Genomic DNA, 17,151 nt, shown 5'->3' on the forward strand with positions numbered 1-17,151 from the left:
GTTTGAAATTTAAGTGAAAAAAGTTTGTAATTTGACCTTTTGCAAATTTTGCACCGTAGTCTACAGTTGAGACAAATTAAATTTTTATAATTGGAAAAGATTCGGAGATCTTTCAAACTAAGAAGACTATTGCTCCTCTTATTCATTAGAGACAACATTTTTGTTTTGGAAGTCAAGTTTTTATTATAGAAAAGAACTATTATAACAGTATCCCCTCCCCCCCCCCCCTCCCCCCAAAAAAAAAAAAGAAATAAAAAAATAACATAGTATTGCTCTCTCTCACTCTCTCCTAATAGGGGTGTCAGTGGATATTTAAAAACCGATTAAATCGACCGAATCGCACCGTATTGAATCGATTTTTAAATTTCTTTTAATAAAACCGTAATTTTTTATATAAATCTGTAATTGTACTGATAATTAGGGTATGTTTATATTTTATAAAAATAAACCGAGAAATATCGAACCGTATCGAATAAATTTACAATGTGAAAAATATATTTATATATTAAGTTTAAAAATAATAAAATATTAGTTTTTTTCTTGTGCCTTGGAATTATGAAACATTTACAAGCCAACAAGTAATTAACTCAAAATCCTAATTCTCAAACCTATTATGCTACTCTTATTGAAACTAAATTATTTTCAGCATATTCACTAACAAGACACAAGGTATTGTAGCGATTATGAGTAGCAAACTACAATGTATTGAATATATTTCCTTTCGTATGATTTAGATTTATCTTTTTGAATATTTAATCTTCTATAGACTAATCTTGAATCCAGTTTGGTTAATATCTTTCCACTCATGTGATTTATATCTTCTTTATATTTGCTTAGTTTCTTTTACGGTGAAGTAGAATAGTTGATGGATCTATTCTAACCATCTTTCATATTTTCTTAATCGGAAAAGAGTTAAAAATGTCCTTAAACTATTGAAAAAGGTTTTAAAATACCCTTCTTCCACCTATTGGGTAAAAAAATACCCCTCCATCTACCTTTTTGGTTCACTTATACCCTTTGACCGTTATGTCAATGCTTAATTTAAAAAATAATTATTTAAATACCACGTGAAAACTTTTTATTGGCCAAAATTAAAATATCTAACTATCACGACCCAAAATCTACGTGACCGGCACCCGGTATACTACCCGACCCGAGCGAACCAAACCATGTGATGCACCCAAATCATATGTATGAAAACCAATTTAAATGCGGAAGCTCCTTGAAAATCATATACATTCTCAAGGTAGATGATAAAATATTTTCCAATTCAAAATCACACATGATGTCTTTCATGTTAATAACAATGAAACTAAGTAAAATAAATATTCTTTACTAAGTAAAATAAATAGAACCAGCGGTTGGATTAGTTCCAACAAAATAAAATAAGGAAGAATATGATAGCTACCACGAAATAAAAGTGGTGCTTCATAATACCTCGGAAAGAGAGTCATCCTGGCCTGACCACATGACACGTATCATACATCACCCTGAACACATGTAAAGTAAGCAGGGCCCTGGGGAGGGGGGGTTAAGGAATGAGTACACCACATCGGTACTCAATAAGTGTCACAGAATCTCTCTAACTCAAGTTCCTGGGACAAACTTTATAAAAATAATGCACCAATATTTGATATAAAATAATAAGAAATTCTATCAATCCATGACCCTTGTTATTTTAAATAACAACCAAGTGAAATATAACTTACAATATAAACTTTTAAAGCACTTACATCAATCCAAGATTTTGGATAAAATCGTACAAAATCATTCCATTTGCTTTAAGTCATCAAAATCACTTTCGGCTCCTTAGGCCTAAACATAAGAAAATCATCCTTACCTTTCACTGGGAGTACTATACCATCACCGACACAAGAAGGTCAACTAGGTTATGTACCTAGCGGCAAGTATCATATACCCTACTTGCTCAGGTCGTCTCATCGTAGTGTTATACGAATCGACTCAGCCATGCTAATAATAACACAAAAATAGTACTCTCTCGATGGAGAGCATTTTGTCGTAGTCTATACCACAAAGTGGCCATCTACGCCTATACCGACACGTGTAGTTTCATGACAACGAACACGATATATCCGAAATCAATCTCGGTGAACACGAGTAACTCCGAAAACATTTGATACTTCAAAATAGATTCATAGTAGAGTAGCCTCAAATGATCTATTTTTATCAAATCATAGCATTTATAGAAAATTCAAATCCTTTGAACAAAATTTAAATAAATAACCTTTTACATGCTAAAGCCTTTAGTAATTTAACATAAATCTTTAAAAGATACCACAAGTGCTATTATGTTCGTCAATTTCCAAAAGAAATACTTTTCATGAAAATTTATCTTTAGCACTCAAATATGCATACTCTTGTCAATACGTAAGTTTTGATAAAAACTTATAACATTTACCTTGAGTGTCACTTTGCTAACAAGATTTAAAATAAAAATTTATATAATGACATTATGGGTTTCGGATGCGGCCCTCTTCCCTCGATTTTGCATTTATAAGCCCAAACTTTTGGGTTTCGGATGCGACCCTGGATGATTCGCATCCCCATTTCACTCCTCTTTGAAGTTTCGGATACGTACTTGGACGCTATGGCAACACTTTACTGCCAGCCGCTCTTTCGGACGTGGCCTCGGATGCTTCGCATCTGCATGCTCCTCCGCCAGCCTTTGGTAACTTGGTCATAACTTCTTGTAGGAATGTCCAAATGGCAAACGGTTTGAAACTAGACTCGAAGATAGTTCATTTGATAGGTTTTACATCACATAACCATTTATATATATGTAGATATACTCATACAAAGTTGGGTCTTGTGCGTACTTATTTGGAACTTTAGTCTATCATGTAATTTCCAACTTGACTAAGTCTTAGAGCTCTCCTTAGACCCCACATCACTTATAATATATACCGTACACTTATTATCATATCAAATTGATATCCATCATATTAATAGTCCTCGTCTGCACATAAAATAATATAATTAGCGCATATCAACCTTCTTAATAACGCTTAAGTATTTCGAAATTATTTTTCGGGTGCTACATTCTCCCCCACTTAAGGCCATTCGTCCTCAAATATTTTACAAGTCACTTATAAGAATAGAGTTACCATCCTTTTACCTTTAACCATCATGCATAAGCACTTATGACTACATGGGTCTTATACTTCCTTTCCAAAATCTCAACTTACTTGCCCTCAAAATTTGGCTATCTTTACAAATTCTTAAAAATTTCGGCAGAGCTTCTCCTATAACTAGGACTATCCAAAAACTTTAACCTATCCAGAATAAGCTCCCACACGGGCACCAATAACAATATCGCTCAACAACCAACAATACACAATATAATGTACCATCTTGACCTTACTCGACCGTACATATACCATAAGTGCATCAAATGTATATCTTTAAAACTTTTAACTTGTAACATATATGAATGCCATTCAATATCAATAATTGCTCCTATACATAGCTCCAATATCACTATTATACATGCCTGCATTTTTTTTAGTCATGCATACGTCAAATTGTATCTGAAAAGTATCTTCAAGTAAACTAAAATCTCTCTATGATTGGAACTTTTACAAATTTCATAATGTAGAATGGAACATATCCATGCTGCCTAAATTCTCAGCTTCCTCGAAGCTATGGCTCATGCTTAGTGAGAGAAAAATTATGTTTCCCACTTGGTACCTATAAACTTATCCATTCCGACTCATAGTCTCAAAATTTTCTTATAACCAATACTTTCAAATTAGTTTGTTGCCCTTTTTGAGTCTTGTTTCCAATAAAAGTCTTCCTACTTAGAACTTTTAATATTCACAAATTATCAAAACTATTTTGGAATGTTCTTTTATTCCTTACCAAGATTAATAAGATATTTGTCTCCGATTTATCCGTCATATAATAATTTCATATTCCTACTTTCGCTCATACCTTTAGAGCTCATGTTAGATCCATAACTTGATAACTATTGTTACCAACAAGTTTGCTCTAAAAATAATTCAACTCACTTCATTTGAGTTCATAACACTAGTTTGACACCTACTCGTGGACATTCGTGTTCTAGTTTTATTTCTTGACACCATCGAGTATCATGTGACATTTTTCTATCAAAAATTTGGGATTGCATTTATTTTCATACGCACCATAGACATGTTGCCATAGCCCGTAAACTTTCAACAGTCAAGAGTCATCATTACCACGATGATACTTGCACTCTTTTAATATTAGTGCTCTTCTTTGAACCCGTACTTTTTACTCACATACTTTATTTTTGTATAGAAGTCTTTTCTCACTTAAGAATAATCATTGTATTACCCCTTCTATTTTATTCCGTGCAAAGTGTGCACATATTAAAAGGACTCCCTTATTCCACATAATTCCACGCATAATTCAAAGTACTCCCCCATTCTCCACAATACTTGAATTTAATTCAAACAACACATGTCCCTAAGTTGTAGGAATACATTCAAGTTGCGTATTAAATCCTTGACTATCAGAAATAACTTTCAACATCCATGATACAGAACATCGTACCTATTGCTCGTAATGAGTTTGTAAACGTAGTACAAGCACTTCATGAAAATTGTACCCTTCTGATCATAAAGGTTACTCATAATACCCCATTCATCTTGTTTTTAGTAACTATAACCTTTTATTTTTTAATTTTATAAACCATCACTTTAAAGGTGACACCTGCTTACTCAGACGCTCCCTCACTTAGGAGCAAATGAAATTTGAAACTCTTACTACCACTCAAAGAGTTATCTAAAATTTTGAATAAATTTTCTCGGACCATTTATATGCTCACCTCCTTTTGCACCCTTTATTTTGTCAAAAACTTTATGGCGGGCTCCCCCAATTATAAATCTCTATTTTGAGCTCAGAATCGCCCAGTCACTTCAAGAACCCTAACCCCCCAATACACAAAATACCCTCTTCCCCCGATTTTGTATTTATAAGCCTAGAATTATGAGTTTCGGATGCGGCCTTGGATGCTTCGCATCCCCACTTCACTCCTATTTGAAGTTCGGATGAAAACCTGGACGCTATGCCAGCACTTCACTGCCAGCCTCTCTTTCGGACGTGGCCTCGGATGCTTTGCATCTGCATGCCGCCAACCTTTGGTAATTTGGTTATAACTTCTTGTATGAATGTCCAAATGACAAACGGTTTGAAGCATTAGAAACTAGACTCGAAGATCTTTCATTTTATAGGTTTTACATCACATAACTTGACTTGTGTGTACTCATTTAGAACTTTAGTTTTTCATGTAATTTCCAATTTGATTTAGACTTAGGGTTCTCCTTATACCCCATATCACTTATAATATACATCGTACACTTATTATCATATCCAATTGATATCCATCATATTAATAGTCCTCGTCTTCACATAAAATAATATAATTAGCGCATATCAACCTTCTTAATAGCGCTTAAGTATTTCGAAATTATTTTCGGGTGCTACACTAACCCATTAGAAAGAACCACCCATATCTACCAGTTTTTCGTACTAACCCGCTTCAAACACTAATCCGACCCGAATCAAAATTTCAACTAAAAAAAAGAGGCCCCACTTCTATCAAACTCCATGGAACAAAAGCTCCATGAAAGTTGCAATGAACATGTAGAAGCAAATTTACTACGTATTTTTTTTTTTTGGTTATGGCATCTAGTTCAATTTACATGATAGACACAAATTGTATTTTATTCAAGATGAGTTTAATTTAATTATTTTCACATAACAGAAAGATCTCAAAGTGATTGTTTGGAAGATATCATAAACCGTTGGACTATCCCTATTTTCCGCCTCACATTATTGTCAAGAAAATCATTGGCTCATTCATGCTAGGCTTTTCTTGTTTGTTTAATTTGTTCGTGAACCTTTATTCGATGATAAAATAATTATTTTTTAAATTCAGCATTGACCTAACGGTCAAAGGGCATAAGTGAACCAAAAAGGTAGACATAGGGGTATTTTTAGCCCAATGGGTGGATGAAGGGTATTTTTAGACTTTTTTCAATAGTTCGGGGGCATTTTTTACCCTTTTTAGTTTCTTAATTCATCACCTTTTAAACTGTAAAAATGTCTAGAGAGTTTTGCTAAGCTGTATAAAAGTACGTATGTTATTTCATTCTACTTCTATTAATGACTTTTATATGACATTTAAAAAAAATTAGCGAACCGTACCAATACCGAAGAGAAACCGACATGATTGGGACGACTTCAAAAAATCCAATTTTGGTTATACATAATAGAATAACCGAAAAATTGGAATGATACAAAATTTTATAAAATAATCGGTCGAACTGACCCCTGACCCTCCTACTTCTAAGTACTCTGAAACTACCCCCACCCACCCACACATATTATATTATATTCAATGCAAGGATAAATCAGATTTTATTTTTGTATCAATAGCAGAAATCATATTTCAATGTTATCGAGAAAATGCTATAACAAGAAGCATCAGTGGTCTAGTGGTAGAATAGTACCCTGCCACGGTACAGACCCGGGTTCGATTCCCGGCTGGTGCATAATGAGTGCTGTGAAGATAATTGCGCCATTGGTGAGAATTTGGGTCTTCGCCAAGTCTGACATCAGACGATATTTCAGCGCATCTGAGCCTCTTTTTTTTGCTTTAATTTCTTACTCCCTCTCCATTTTTTAGTTTCTTTCGTTAAAACTAATTTTAAAACTGAGCAGCAATGCCGAAAAGAAACTGTCAACTGAATATTTTATTCCAGCTTAACTTTAATTGATTGAAAAAAAGAAATAGGGGGTAAAATAAAGAGAAAAAGACAGTTAGTAATGGCATAGAGTTTAAAGTTGAAGAAGAGTAAGGCGCATGCACAAAGACCGGAAGTTGGGGGGGTGAAGTACCTTCCTGGGACAGCCTGCATGTGAAAAGGTCGGACTCTGGGGAAACAAAAGCAAAAGATGTTAGCACCTCCCAACGCATTTTGTAGCTATGGCTTAATTTCCCCATTTTTTAATTAAGAAAGAACTAGCCACATGTACTATACATTATTAATAAGAAATTAAAAAAGGAAGATTCCATGCATGGTGCATCTCTCGTACGTACTAGTAATATTATATTATACTCCGTTCAATTAGAAAAATGTGTAGCCAGCCTTTTCAGTATCCAGTGATTAGCCACTTGCTGGATCTTGATTTTCCCAGAAAGTAGGTAGTAATTTTTCAAGAAATGGAAGTAGTTTTCAGGGAAGGGAGGTCATTAGAGGAAACTCCAACATGGTCTGTGGCAACAGTTACTACTGTTATGGTATTTGTTTGCCTTTTTGTCCAACGCTCCATTTACCGATTTGGAAGGGTCAGTACTAGCTACTCAATCACTCAACTTTATTAAGCACAGAATGGACAGTCTTTTCTTAATAAGTTGTGGGTTTGTGTTTATACATATGCAGTGGTTGAAGAAGACCAGAAGGAAAGCTCTTTTTGCTTCTGTCGAGAAGATAAAGGAAGGTTAGCAATTGCTGCTTCTTTAACTTTTAGGAACAACTTACGTTGCGACGATTTGTTAGATTTTGACTTCTTTTCTTAACCTCTACTTAGAAATGAACAAACAGATCCTTGCTTGCAATTTCATATAATGCTCAATTATGATGCTTCTCTTCTCAAGATCTTTTATGATCTTTTTCATTTATCTTTTTTACTTGAAGGGCTATAAGTTGTCAAATTGTGTGACTGACTCATCTAAAAGGTTAAGTTGTTATAGATTGCACACATTTATTTATTTAATTGTATCTTCAACATTTATCATTTGTTTCAATTGATTATTATTGGGACAGAGCTGATGCTGCTTGGGCTTATTTCTTTGTTGTTGGGACAATGCGCAAGGCAGATTTCTCAAATTTGTGTGGATTCATCCCTTTTCAGTAGTAAATTCTACCTTTGTTCTCAAGAAGATTATGACAGTGCGAGTGAGACAATCCATTTGTCGCGCTCCTCCATTTTCTCAAATGATACTGATATTCCTCCCAAGGGAATTTATCAACCATCACATCAATGTGGTGAGGTAAGTTGTTTTCTTGATTCGTATTGCACACGAATATATGATGCTTTCTGCTACTGTTCTAAAGACAATCTTTTGTAACTAACATCAGGGACGCGAACCTTTTGTCTCATATGAAGGTCTTGAACAGCTCCACCGCTTCTTGTTTGTTCTTGGTATCACCCATGTCCTGTACAGTTGTATTGTTGTGGGCTTGGCCATGAGTAAGGTAGAGTTCCCATATCAAGCTTTTATAGGCAGAGTCCTTATGCAACCAACAGTAGTGTACATAGGATTTTGTCGCCTCATTATCACAATTCGACTTTGTATGTGAGTTTGGGTTTAGGGCGGTAGATACTTCTTGTATCGAATTGATGTTTTTACTTTGCATTATTCTCAAATAGTGTCAGTCTATACATATAAATATATACATGTTGTTTTGAATAACAGTAGTATTATTTACTATATATTTTGTGAAGTTATTTGTCTAAGTGATGTCGGATGATACCCCTATATACAGGGTTCATGCTCTTCTTTGTTTGTGCTTTTGAAATTAAGGCATGCAGGATAATTATTCTCTCCTGATGAATTTGATTGTAGATCTACAGTTGGAGGAAGTGGGAAAACCAAGTGAGCTCTGGGACAGAGAACAGCTTACAAGGTACGTGGAATTGAAGATAATAAACTACGTGCACACAATATAAATTCACCCTCTTTCTGAATGAGCGAAAAATATAAGTTAATACTTGCACAAAATACGAATTTTAAGGAAACTTAATATGGATAGTTCAACATATATGCAATTTGATTGCGCGAATTGTCTTAAATATTAAACATGTGCTCTGATATTTTAGCATAGAGCTGAGCTTCTAAGTAGTGTCTCTACATATCATTCTTGTATTATCTTTTTCTGTTATTTTTAGTGCCAAAGAATAAGGAGATGAGGCGACAATCCACCTTCGCTCTGCATCATGCTTCTCATCCATGGAGTAGGAGTCGAATTCTTATATGGATGGTAATAGCTCTAGCCATATTGCAACAACATTATACACTCGTTTGTAAAGTTTGAGGAGGATCTTGATTTTTAACACAAGGAGGGGAAATGATTGTCACCGCATAGGTTAATGAACTATAAATGGATTTGGACACCGGCCACTAGACTTCTTTTCAAGTCGCCGAAATATTATCTTCTTGTCAAAATTTTCAATTTGTATTAGACTAAACTATTGTTACAGTCAATTGTTCCCTTCACCCCTCTTCAATTGGTCCATTGATTTCTTAAGACAGAGACTTGTCAGCCTCCCTTGCAAACAACAAATTCCCATACATTTTGTCTTGAATATTATTTTAGCAATTTGTTTTTAGATTAGCTCTACATATATGTATTTGACATACATTTGTTTTGTAATCTTGCAGCTTTGCTTTCTAAGGCAGTTCAGGACTTCAATTCAAAAGTCAGATTACTTGGCACTGAGATTGGGCTTTATCACTGTAGGTATTCAGTTTCTTTTGGTACTTCATTCCTTTAGATTATTCTCCTTATAAATATCTCAGTTCCCCTGTGTATGTGGAGGGAAGGGAAGAGGCAAAATGCTTATTATCCTTTACATGGTTAAAATTCGTCGAACATCACCCTCAACGTGCTTAAGCAGCTGCATTCGAATTGCCACGTTTATCCTTTTACGAAAACTTTAAGCAAATCTTGAAAATGCTGTTGATGCTAAGTGATTAATCTCTGAACACTAAATTGAATGCTCTAATTCTGTTTGTTCTTTAAGTTCAGTATCCTTGTACTATTTTGTTGCTTGGAGGTTTTTGTGGAAAAGGTTGTTCTATTTGTTTGGAATACCAACTTAATATACTATAACTAGTGAATATGCGCGATTATAAAAGAATATCAATCTATGAAATGATAAGCAATCCAGTATCTTCGATATTGAAAAACAAAATACTCATAAGCAGCATACCTTTCGGTTAATTCAGGCATAATAAATATTACTAATATTTTGATTGTCATAAGAAAGTCTTCTTGGGCATGGGATCGATATTTGGATGAACAGTACGATGTGCAACACTAACAATATAATAGCAAAAAGCTTTTTCGGTTCATCACTCTTCTTCATAGTTATTAGCATATGCCTTGGAATAATTTTGTCCTTGTTATCATTAGCCGCATTCTTAGTTAATTTTAATTTCTATAACCATTTATTTCAAATTAAGTTCACTTAACCCATTTTAGAAAACTGTATCCATATTAGTATTTGCGAATTTCACCTCTAACACAAGCCAAACTACTAAGGTTTAATTTTTTTTCTCTAAAGTGACTATGTCTCGACCAAATATACATCCTGACGTAATGACGTTATTTCTCAAAAACTATAATCAAACCTTCTCTTATGTAGATGTTAGTGAAATAATGGAAATGAAGCAATAATCAACTAATTTCTATACTATTGAGGCAATATTCTTTATCATTTCTATCTTTGACAACTTATTATATCCCCAGTAACCACCAACCAAACTAATTCCTGTCTAAGAGAATGGACGAAGAAGGAATCAAAGCCAAGGGCATATAAACAATCAGTATGAAGCAAACTTAATTTCCATCTAAATTAAGGTACCTTACATTAAGCAAAATCTGTCGAGATATTTTTCATTTTTCGAAGATGAACTATCAAGGGAAAAAAATTATTCTCAAGTTACTTTAAATTTCATCTCAAAACTATATATGTAACTCCACCTCATTTCATGATTTCTAACATGACAAAATAGTTTGATGTTTTTATATTAGCTAATTCCCAAAGACAATTCCCATTTCATTTAAACCCAAAAAGCAAACAGAATTGAAGAAAAGAGAAATTAAAAAAATCGGTAAATAATTTAACCTCACTAAACTTGGGAATATTTTCTCATGTCCATTTTGTTCACAAGTACTTCACCAATCTAATAGATTAGTTGAAACACACTAGAATTAAAATTAAAATCAATTTAGGCAGAAATAAGTAATCATTTCCATTTTCTTCTCTAACAAAAGTGAACGAAATAAAATTAAATTTATATATTTTTTAGACTCCGAAACAAATTGGTCAAAACCTACTTGAGGAAGAAAATAGAAAAATTGCCGCCACCCCTCTCCCCCAAATAGATTCATAGAACCAAACAAATTATCTACTCAAGGGAGAAATCAGAATTTTGCAAACCCACAGACAAAGATAAGTAACCAAACAAAAAGAGAATTTCTCAGAAAATAAAAGAAAAAAGACAAATACATATTCTGAGCACATGACCTCTCATAAAACATACTCCTATAGTCCTACTACACAGACATGAAGAGGATTACCTTGAATTCAAGTTACCGCTCAACATAGAAGTGCTTGACCGCACAGTTAGTCTTCCCAAATCCCAGCCACAGTTAAGCTTCTGTAGAAAGAGACGTTTTCCTCCTATGTAACCAGCTTAATTTGGTTGTCTGCAAACCGGATAGGCTTCTGCTAGTTGTTAATTAGATGCGACTCATGAGAGACCTCCTTGATTTCTTCTTCTTACCTTTTTCCTCCTCAACAGTCTAAAAATCACCCTTTTACGGTTTCTTGTATGCATCATCTTCACAGATTTACGACCAACACTTGAGAGGAAGTTAACACCTAGATCACCATCTTAGGCTAACTGGCACGTATAATATTAATCCTAATCCTCCAAAAAGAGAGAGAAGATAAGTGAATTTGGTGCTTGTCATAGCAAGTTATCTTGCCGCTAATTTGTTGTGCCGAGGGAAAGGTATTTAGCAGGAAAAGGTGCTATCATAATAATAAAAGTGTCCTTGAAGTTTTTTCTTCTTTTAAAGTAACACATTAGTAGAAGAAACGGTACATGTAACCGTTACTGCTTTAAAGGAAAACAAAAAGATTGCATTATAAGAATTGGAAAGTGTCGTTTCATTTTTTAACAGTTACTCCTACTACTTTTGGGCTATTAAAAATGAGATGAGGTAAATGGAGAAATAAAGGGAAAGAAGTCAAATAAAGGAGAAAAAAGATAATTAGCTTTCTTGGCCAAAGAGAGGTGCCAAGTCAGCACTCTTTTTCCCTCCTTTATATATATAGATATATATATAGATATAGATTAATGATATTGAGAGAAGAGGACACATTTACAGCTGTTTTATTATTTATTCACAACAAGAAGCAGTAATGGCTGTTACTCTCAAAATTCAATTGCATCAGACTATTTATCTGCATTGCCTCATTCTTGCTTCTATAACATGCAGAATCACAAGCTTCCACTTACTTACAATTTCCATAAGTACATGGTTCGTAGCATGGAAGATGAATTTTATGAAATTGTAGGGATCAGGTATGTTTTTGTTATTTGTTTAGATCATTTTAGTTCACAATAGGTGGGAGGATATTTTGAGTCAGTAATTATGACACTTCATCTTATAACATCTAATTAAAAGTCCTACCTGAGGGTATGTTGACGTATATTATAAATGTTTCTAGGTGTTTTGGGCAAATTTTTGCAAACGTATATATGTTCTAAGTTGTTGGGATCAAAGAAAGAGAAGAGGAAATCTCATCGATGTAGTTCTATTGCTATTTGATGCTAGCTTCTTCTAGAAATGGGTGTTTAATTAGAATAGTTGTGCTGACTTTGCAGTTGGCTACTTTGGAGTTATGCCATCATATGCATCTTCATCAATATTCATGGTAATTAAATTTTCTAATGTGAAAACATCATTTTTGGCTCGTTCAAGTTTCAGAGTGATGTTTCATATATAATGCAGGTCTTGATATCTACTTCTGGCTTTCTTTTGTTCCTGCCATTGTAAGTCCGCCTACCTTCTTTGGTCCGTTACCTAATTGAAATATGAAATGATCTACTATATATTTTCTTGTGCCAAAGCTTGTGATGGTGGTTGGAACAAAACTACAGCATGTAGTCTCTGTGTTGGCACTTGAAATTGCAGAGCCTAAGGATCCACTAATTATTGGAACACAAGTAAAGCCACGCGATGAATTGTTTTGGTTTGGGAAACCGAAGATACTATTACGGTTAATACAGTTCATATCATTTCAGGTCAATAGCTCTTATACTCGATTCACTGTTCAATATTCATTTCATGCAAAACAAATGAATCCATCTTTTTTGTGTGTGTACGCAGAATGCTTTTGAAATGGCAACATTTATCTGGTCCTTGGTGAGATTCATTGCCTTTCTTCTTGTTTAAGATTAATACATTGTCTTCTGCTAATTAAAAATGAATGAATGTGGAGTGGATAATCAGTATGAAAGGAATTTATGCACATCTACATATGACGAGACAACAACACATCCCTTGAACCAAAGTCGGACATTTAATGGTTCAATCATAGTAACCTTAAATTAGTTATTTAATAAGACTGGATTCCCTTCAGGTAGTTGAGGATTCTTCCCCTATGCTATCATTTTTTATCAATTTTTCATTTTCTTAATGCTTTAGAAATGAAAACAAACAGGTCACTTCTCTCTCTCTCTCTATTTGGTTGAATTCTTTTTATTTTTATCTGAGAAAATTACAAGTTCAGTTTGCACACTCTCTTCAACATAATATGCTCAAGTGATTTATTGACATGAAAATAATGTCAGAAAACTAATATTTGCACTTTTTGGAGGGCTACCTACTCATACAATGCAAGCTGTTGTTATTATGAAACCATGTATTTGTATTGGCTTAGAAGTTATTTTTAATTTCTGTGGAGAAGAATATTGATGATTCATTTCATAACAGTATTAATCGAATTGTGCAGTGGGGTTTCGAGCAACGGGCGTGCTTTATGAAGAACCATGCGATGGTTGTTATCAGATTGATTTCAGGGTATGTAAATTAATATACACTTTTACCCCCTTTCACTTATCGTTATATGAGCTGTTTGCACGTAGATCTCAATTCTCACCACAGTAGCGTCTAATCTCACTTCTCCGTCATTCTTCCTATGGGGTAAACATGCAGTGCAAAAGATACTTGAATAAAGATTGTGACCCTTTTGAAACATGTACGTACTGAAAAAATTGGATCCTTAGAAGATGTTTTTGGTACCTAGAAGCTGCACTCATTGAACATTAAAATAGAATCCGTAATATATCTTTTATAACATGTAGTGTATGATGAATATTAGTAGACCTATTTGGTACTCAAAAACCGCACTCTTTGAACAGGGTTCTTGTGCAGTTCTGGTGTAGCCGCAGCACTGTTCCTTTAAACGTAATTATCTCACAGGTGATTCTATTTCTCTATTCTTATATTATTGAAATGTCAACAGTCCACTAAACTAGTCTTAGGCTAATGACAATTGTTTTGATTATAGATGGGTTCGCGGTGTGGAAAGGCTCTCGTTGCAGAAAGTGTTCGAGAATCACTTCACAGTTGGTGTAAGAGAGTAAAGGACAAGTCTAAACGAGATGCTGCTTTACGCTCTATCACTACAAGATCAACGTGTTCCCTAGGATCAACAATTGATGAGATAGCAACAGTAACTTTATCTCCATGTTCTTCTAGAGGCTCATTTCACCACCTAGATGAGAATGTCCTGTCAAATGATCAGCAAGAAGATTGCATTGTTGAAACCTCATATGAACTTTCCTTCAGAAACGTTAACAGGGAATATTCATCGGAACATCTGGCCAATGATACAGAGGAGAATGCGGATAATGAGAGGCATTCATCTGAACCTCTGGTTACTGATATAGAGGAGGCAGGCAAGCCAGATACTCTCTTTGATCTGTTTCAAAAGACATGAATTTTTCAATCTGGCAATTCCATACTCAGACACTAGACACAAATATTTATTGCTGCCTTTGCTATCTGGCAATGGAGAACACTTCTCTAGGTTTAAGGTAGATTAGGAATGAAACAGTCTTGATGAATATACGCCCAATTTTACATGGAAATTTGTTCAGTTGGATCTTTTCATCTTTGCTCGCAGCAATTGCGCCCTCTCATGAGAACCAATAATCGCATCAAAGACCACTCTAACTGGCTAATCGTAAATAGCCCTAGGGTGATGTAACAAAGTATTATCTTGGACCTTAATCAAGGTAATTTTCTAATCTCGCAAAATGTGACAAGATAAGATAAGATAGACCCAATTTTCTCTTGGTTGGACATGGATTACATTTTGCATCTATGCCAAAAAAAATTTAACTAGACAAATTTAGGCAAACCACTTGGCCACTATTATTAAACCATATCCCATTTCATTGGTGTACAAATTTGATTCCTAAGGTGAATTTGGGACAAGTTAAATCTACATGAAAATTAACACATCATCAGCATCTAAAAACAGGGAATAAGGAGATGAAAGTTGATATACTAAGCAAATCAAAGTCATTGACTTGAAGTTGCAACATTGCATCTTTTATGATAACAAAAGAGTTACATATGAAATTAAATGCTCATCAAACAGATTAAAGTGTTTTTTGAAATAATGAGAGGGGCTTAGCCAGTGAGCTCCTCCTCCTTATGGGTCTCAATAGTAACATCAGACTGTGGGTAAGCAACACAGGTTAGCACAAATCCATCAGCCATTTGGTCATCATCAAGAAAGTTTCCATCAGACTGATCAACATTTCCACCTGTAACTTTTCCAGCACAAGAAGAGCAAGAACCAGCTCTGCAACTGTAAGGAAGCTCATGTCCCTCTTCCTCAGCTTGGTCAAGAATGTAAACATCATCTGGACAATCAAACTCAACTGTTCCCTCTGGTGTAATAAGCTTCACTTTGTAACTGGCCATGCAAGTAATCCTACCACCCCTCTCAGATTTAAGACCAAAGAGAGCTTGCCCAACATTTGGTATGGCTTTCAGGCTAGTCACTACTGGTTTCCTCGGAAGGAAAGAGGTGCTAACCATGGTACCTGAAATACTGGCCATTTTTACAATTTTTTCTTTGCTCTGCTCTCACTTGAGATAGTGAGGATATAAGAAGAGGGGGCTTGTGGAAATAGTGTGGTTTGGAGAGGTTTATCTTCCACGTGTCAATAGTGTATGGCTAGCTTTATCAGTTTATCAACTTAGCAGGATTCACCAGTTATCTTGTGAATGTGATTGTCACTGCTTTAATATCAGCCTTTCATTCTCACAAGGCTTGTGGCTTTAATTTGTCCTGTCTTCCCCTGCCAACCACAATTTAAACGGAAAACAAAAAGCTATGCTGTTAGGGAGATATTATATCTGGATTTTGATAGTTAAATCTATATTCATTTAAAAATACTACTGTAATAAATATAACATTCAAATAAAATAATAATTACATATATTAGAGAAAATTTGATTTAAATAGTATCGTAAAAGGTATATGTTTGATATAGCACACTCTAAAAGCTGGCAGCAGTGGTATATGAAGATAGTGGTGATCGGCGTTGATAGTTGTAACTAAGGTGGTGGATAGTGATAGTTGAGGTTGGTGAAGGTTGCTTGTGCAGTGATGGCCGATGGTGATTGTGCAATGATGACTAAAACTACTGGTTATCAACTGGTAGTTTGCAACGAAAGTGGTTGAAGTGGTGGTTGCACAGTGATGGCTAGTGGTGGTGGTTGGCATTAGAGATAATTAGTGGTAGTTGTCATTAGAGATAATTAGTGGTAGTTGTATGGTGGAAGCTAGTAGTGATTAGTAGCCAGTAGTGGCTGCCAGCCGATTTACGTGAAGTGGGTGTCGAATGGTAGTCAATAGAGTGATGGGTAAAAGTTACATTCAAATAAAATAATCAGACTTGTAGTGTTTGTTAAAAAAATGCACTTAAATAAATCGACATCTGAATAATTCATACCCAAACCTACCTATATTAAGCGAACAAACGGTGGTGGGGAATGATATGAATTTGTCACCAAACCTTTTCTAGACAGGAGAGACCAATTTTAACTTAAAACACTTAACTGATCGAGTACTAAATTACACGCTAAACAATAACATCAAAGTCCTTTCGTTTCTAAAAAGAAACAAAAGAAATCCGTAATGGTTGGTAAAGTTGGTGTCCATACACACAGAAGATCTCATGTTTGAGTTAGCTTTGCTCAAGTCACAGCTAAACTTAACGTGTTTGACCCAAGTCTCAGTAGTGATCGATCACCTGTCCTC

The 17,151-nt window shown here is 34.7% G+C and overlaps 2 protein-coding genes and 1 non-coding gene across 4 annotated transcripts; 2 read left to right on the forward strand and 1 right to left on the reverse strand.

Moving 5' to 3' along the window:
- The first annotated feature begins 6,486 nt into the window (after positions 1 to 6,486).
- Positions 6,487 to 6,557, forward strand: TRNAG-GCC (transfer RNA glycine (anticodon GCC)). Its single transcript has one exon. It is a non-coding gene; the product is annotated as a tRNA-Gly (tRNA).
- A 581-nt stretch (positions 6,558 to 7,138) lies between these two features.
- On the forward strand, positions 7,139 to 15,967 carry LOC107790801 (MLO-like protein 4). 2 transcript variants are annotated; one of them, XM_016612770.2, is made up of 15 exons: positions 7,139 to 7,354; positions 7,449 to 7,506; positions 7,833 to 8,059; positions 8,148 to 8,264; positions 8,636 to 8,696; positions 8,959 to 9,050; positions 9,452 to 9,526; positions 12,303 to 12,388; positions 12,692 to 12,741; positions 12,819 to 12,859; positions 12,938 to 13,111; positions 13,197 to 13,232; positions 13,822 to 13,889; positions 14,231 to 14,291; positions 14,380 to 15,967. In XM_016612770.2, the coding sequence occupies exons 1-15, from the start codon at positions 7,229 to 7,231 to the stop codon at positions 14,809 to 14,811; spliced, it is 1,704 nt and encodes a 567-aa protein (XP_016468256.1). In that variant the 5' UTR covers positions 7,139 to 7,228; the 3' UTR covers positions 14,812 to 15,967. The 2 variants fall into 2 exon arrangements, with proteins under 2 accessions (XP_016468256.1, XP_075080561.1); XM_075224460.1 differs by lacking the exons at positions 7,139 to 7,354; positions 7,449 to 7,506 and adding an exon at positions 7,532 to 7,744.
- LOC107790802 (ferredoxin-like) lies at positions 15,225 to 15,989 on the reverse strand. Its single transcript, XM_016612771.2, has one exon. It carries the CDS (start codon positions 15,942 to 15,944, stop codon positions 15,510 to 15,512), a length of 435 nt encoding a protein of 144 aa, XP_016468257.1. The 5' UTR covers positions 15,945 to 15,989; the 3' UTR covers positions 15,225 to 15,509.
- Positions 15,990 to 17,151: the final 1,162 nt, after the last annotated feature.

The sequence above is a fragment of the Nicotiana tabacum genome, chromosome 2 (genome assembly GCF_000715075.1).
Source record: "Nicotiana tabacum cultivar K326 chromosome 2, ASM71507v2, whole genome shotgun sequence".
NCBI lineage: Eukaryota > Viridiplantae > Streptophyta > Magnoliopsida > Solanales > Solanaceae > Nicotiana > Nicotiana tabacum.

Coding starts and splice junctions, on each gene's coding strand:
- LOC107790801 (XM_016612770.2), top strand. CDS start 7,229: ATGGAAGTAGTTTTCAGGGAAGGGAGGTCATTAGAGGAAACTCCAACA. Junction 9,527..12,302: donor TGAGATTGGGCTTTATCACT/GTAGGTATTCAG, acceptor TATAACATGCAG/AATCACAAGCTTCCACTTAC. Junction 13,890..14,230: donor GTTATCAGATTGATTTCAGG/GTATGTAAATTA, acceptor CTCTTTGAACAG/GGTTCTTGTGCAGTTCTGGT.
- LOC107790802 (XM_016612771.2), bottom strand. CDS start 15,944: ATGGCCAGTATTTCAGGTACCATGGTTAGCACCTCTTTCCTTCCGAGG.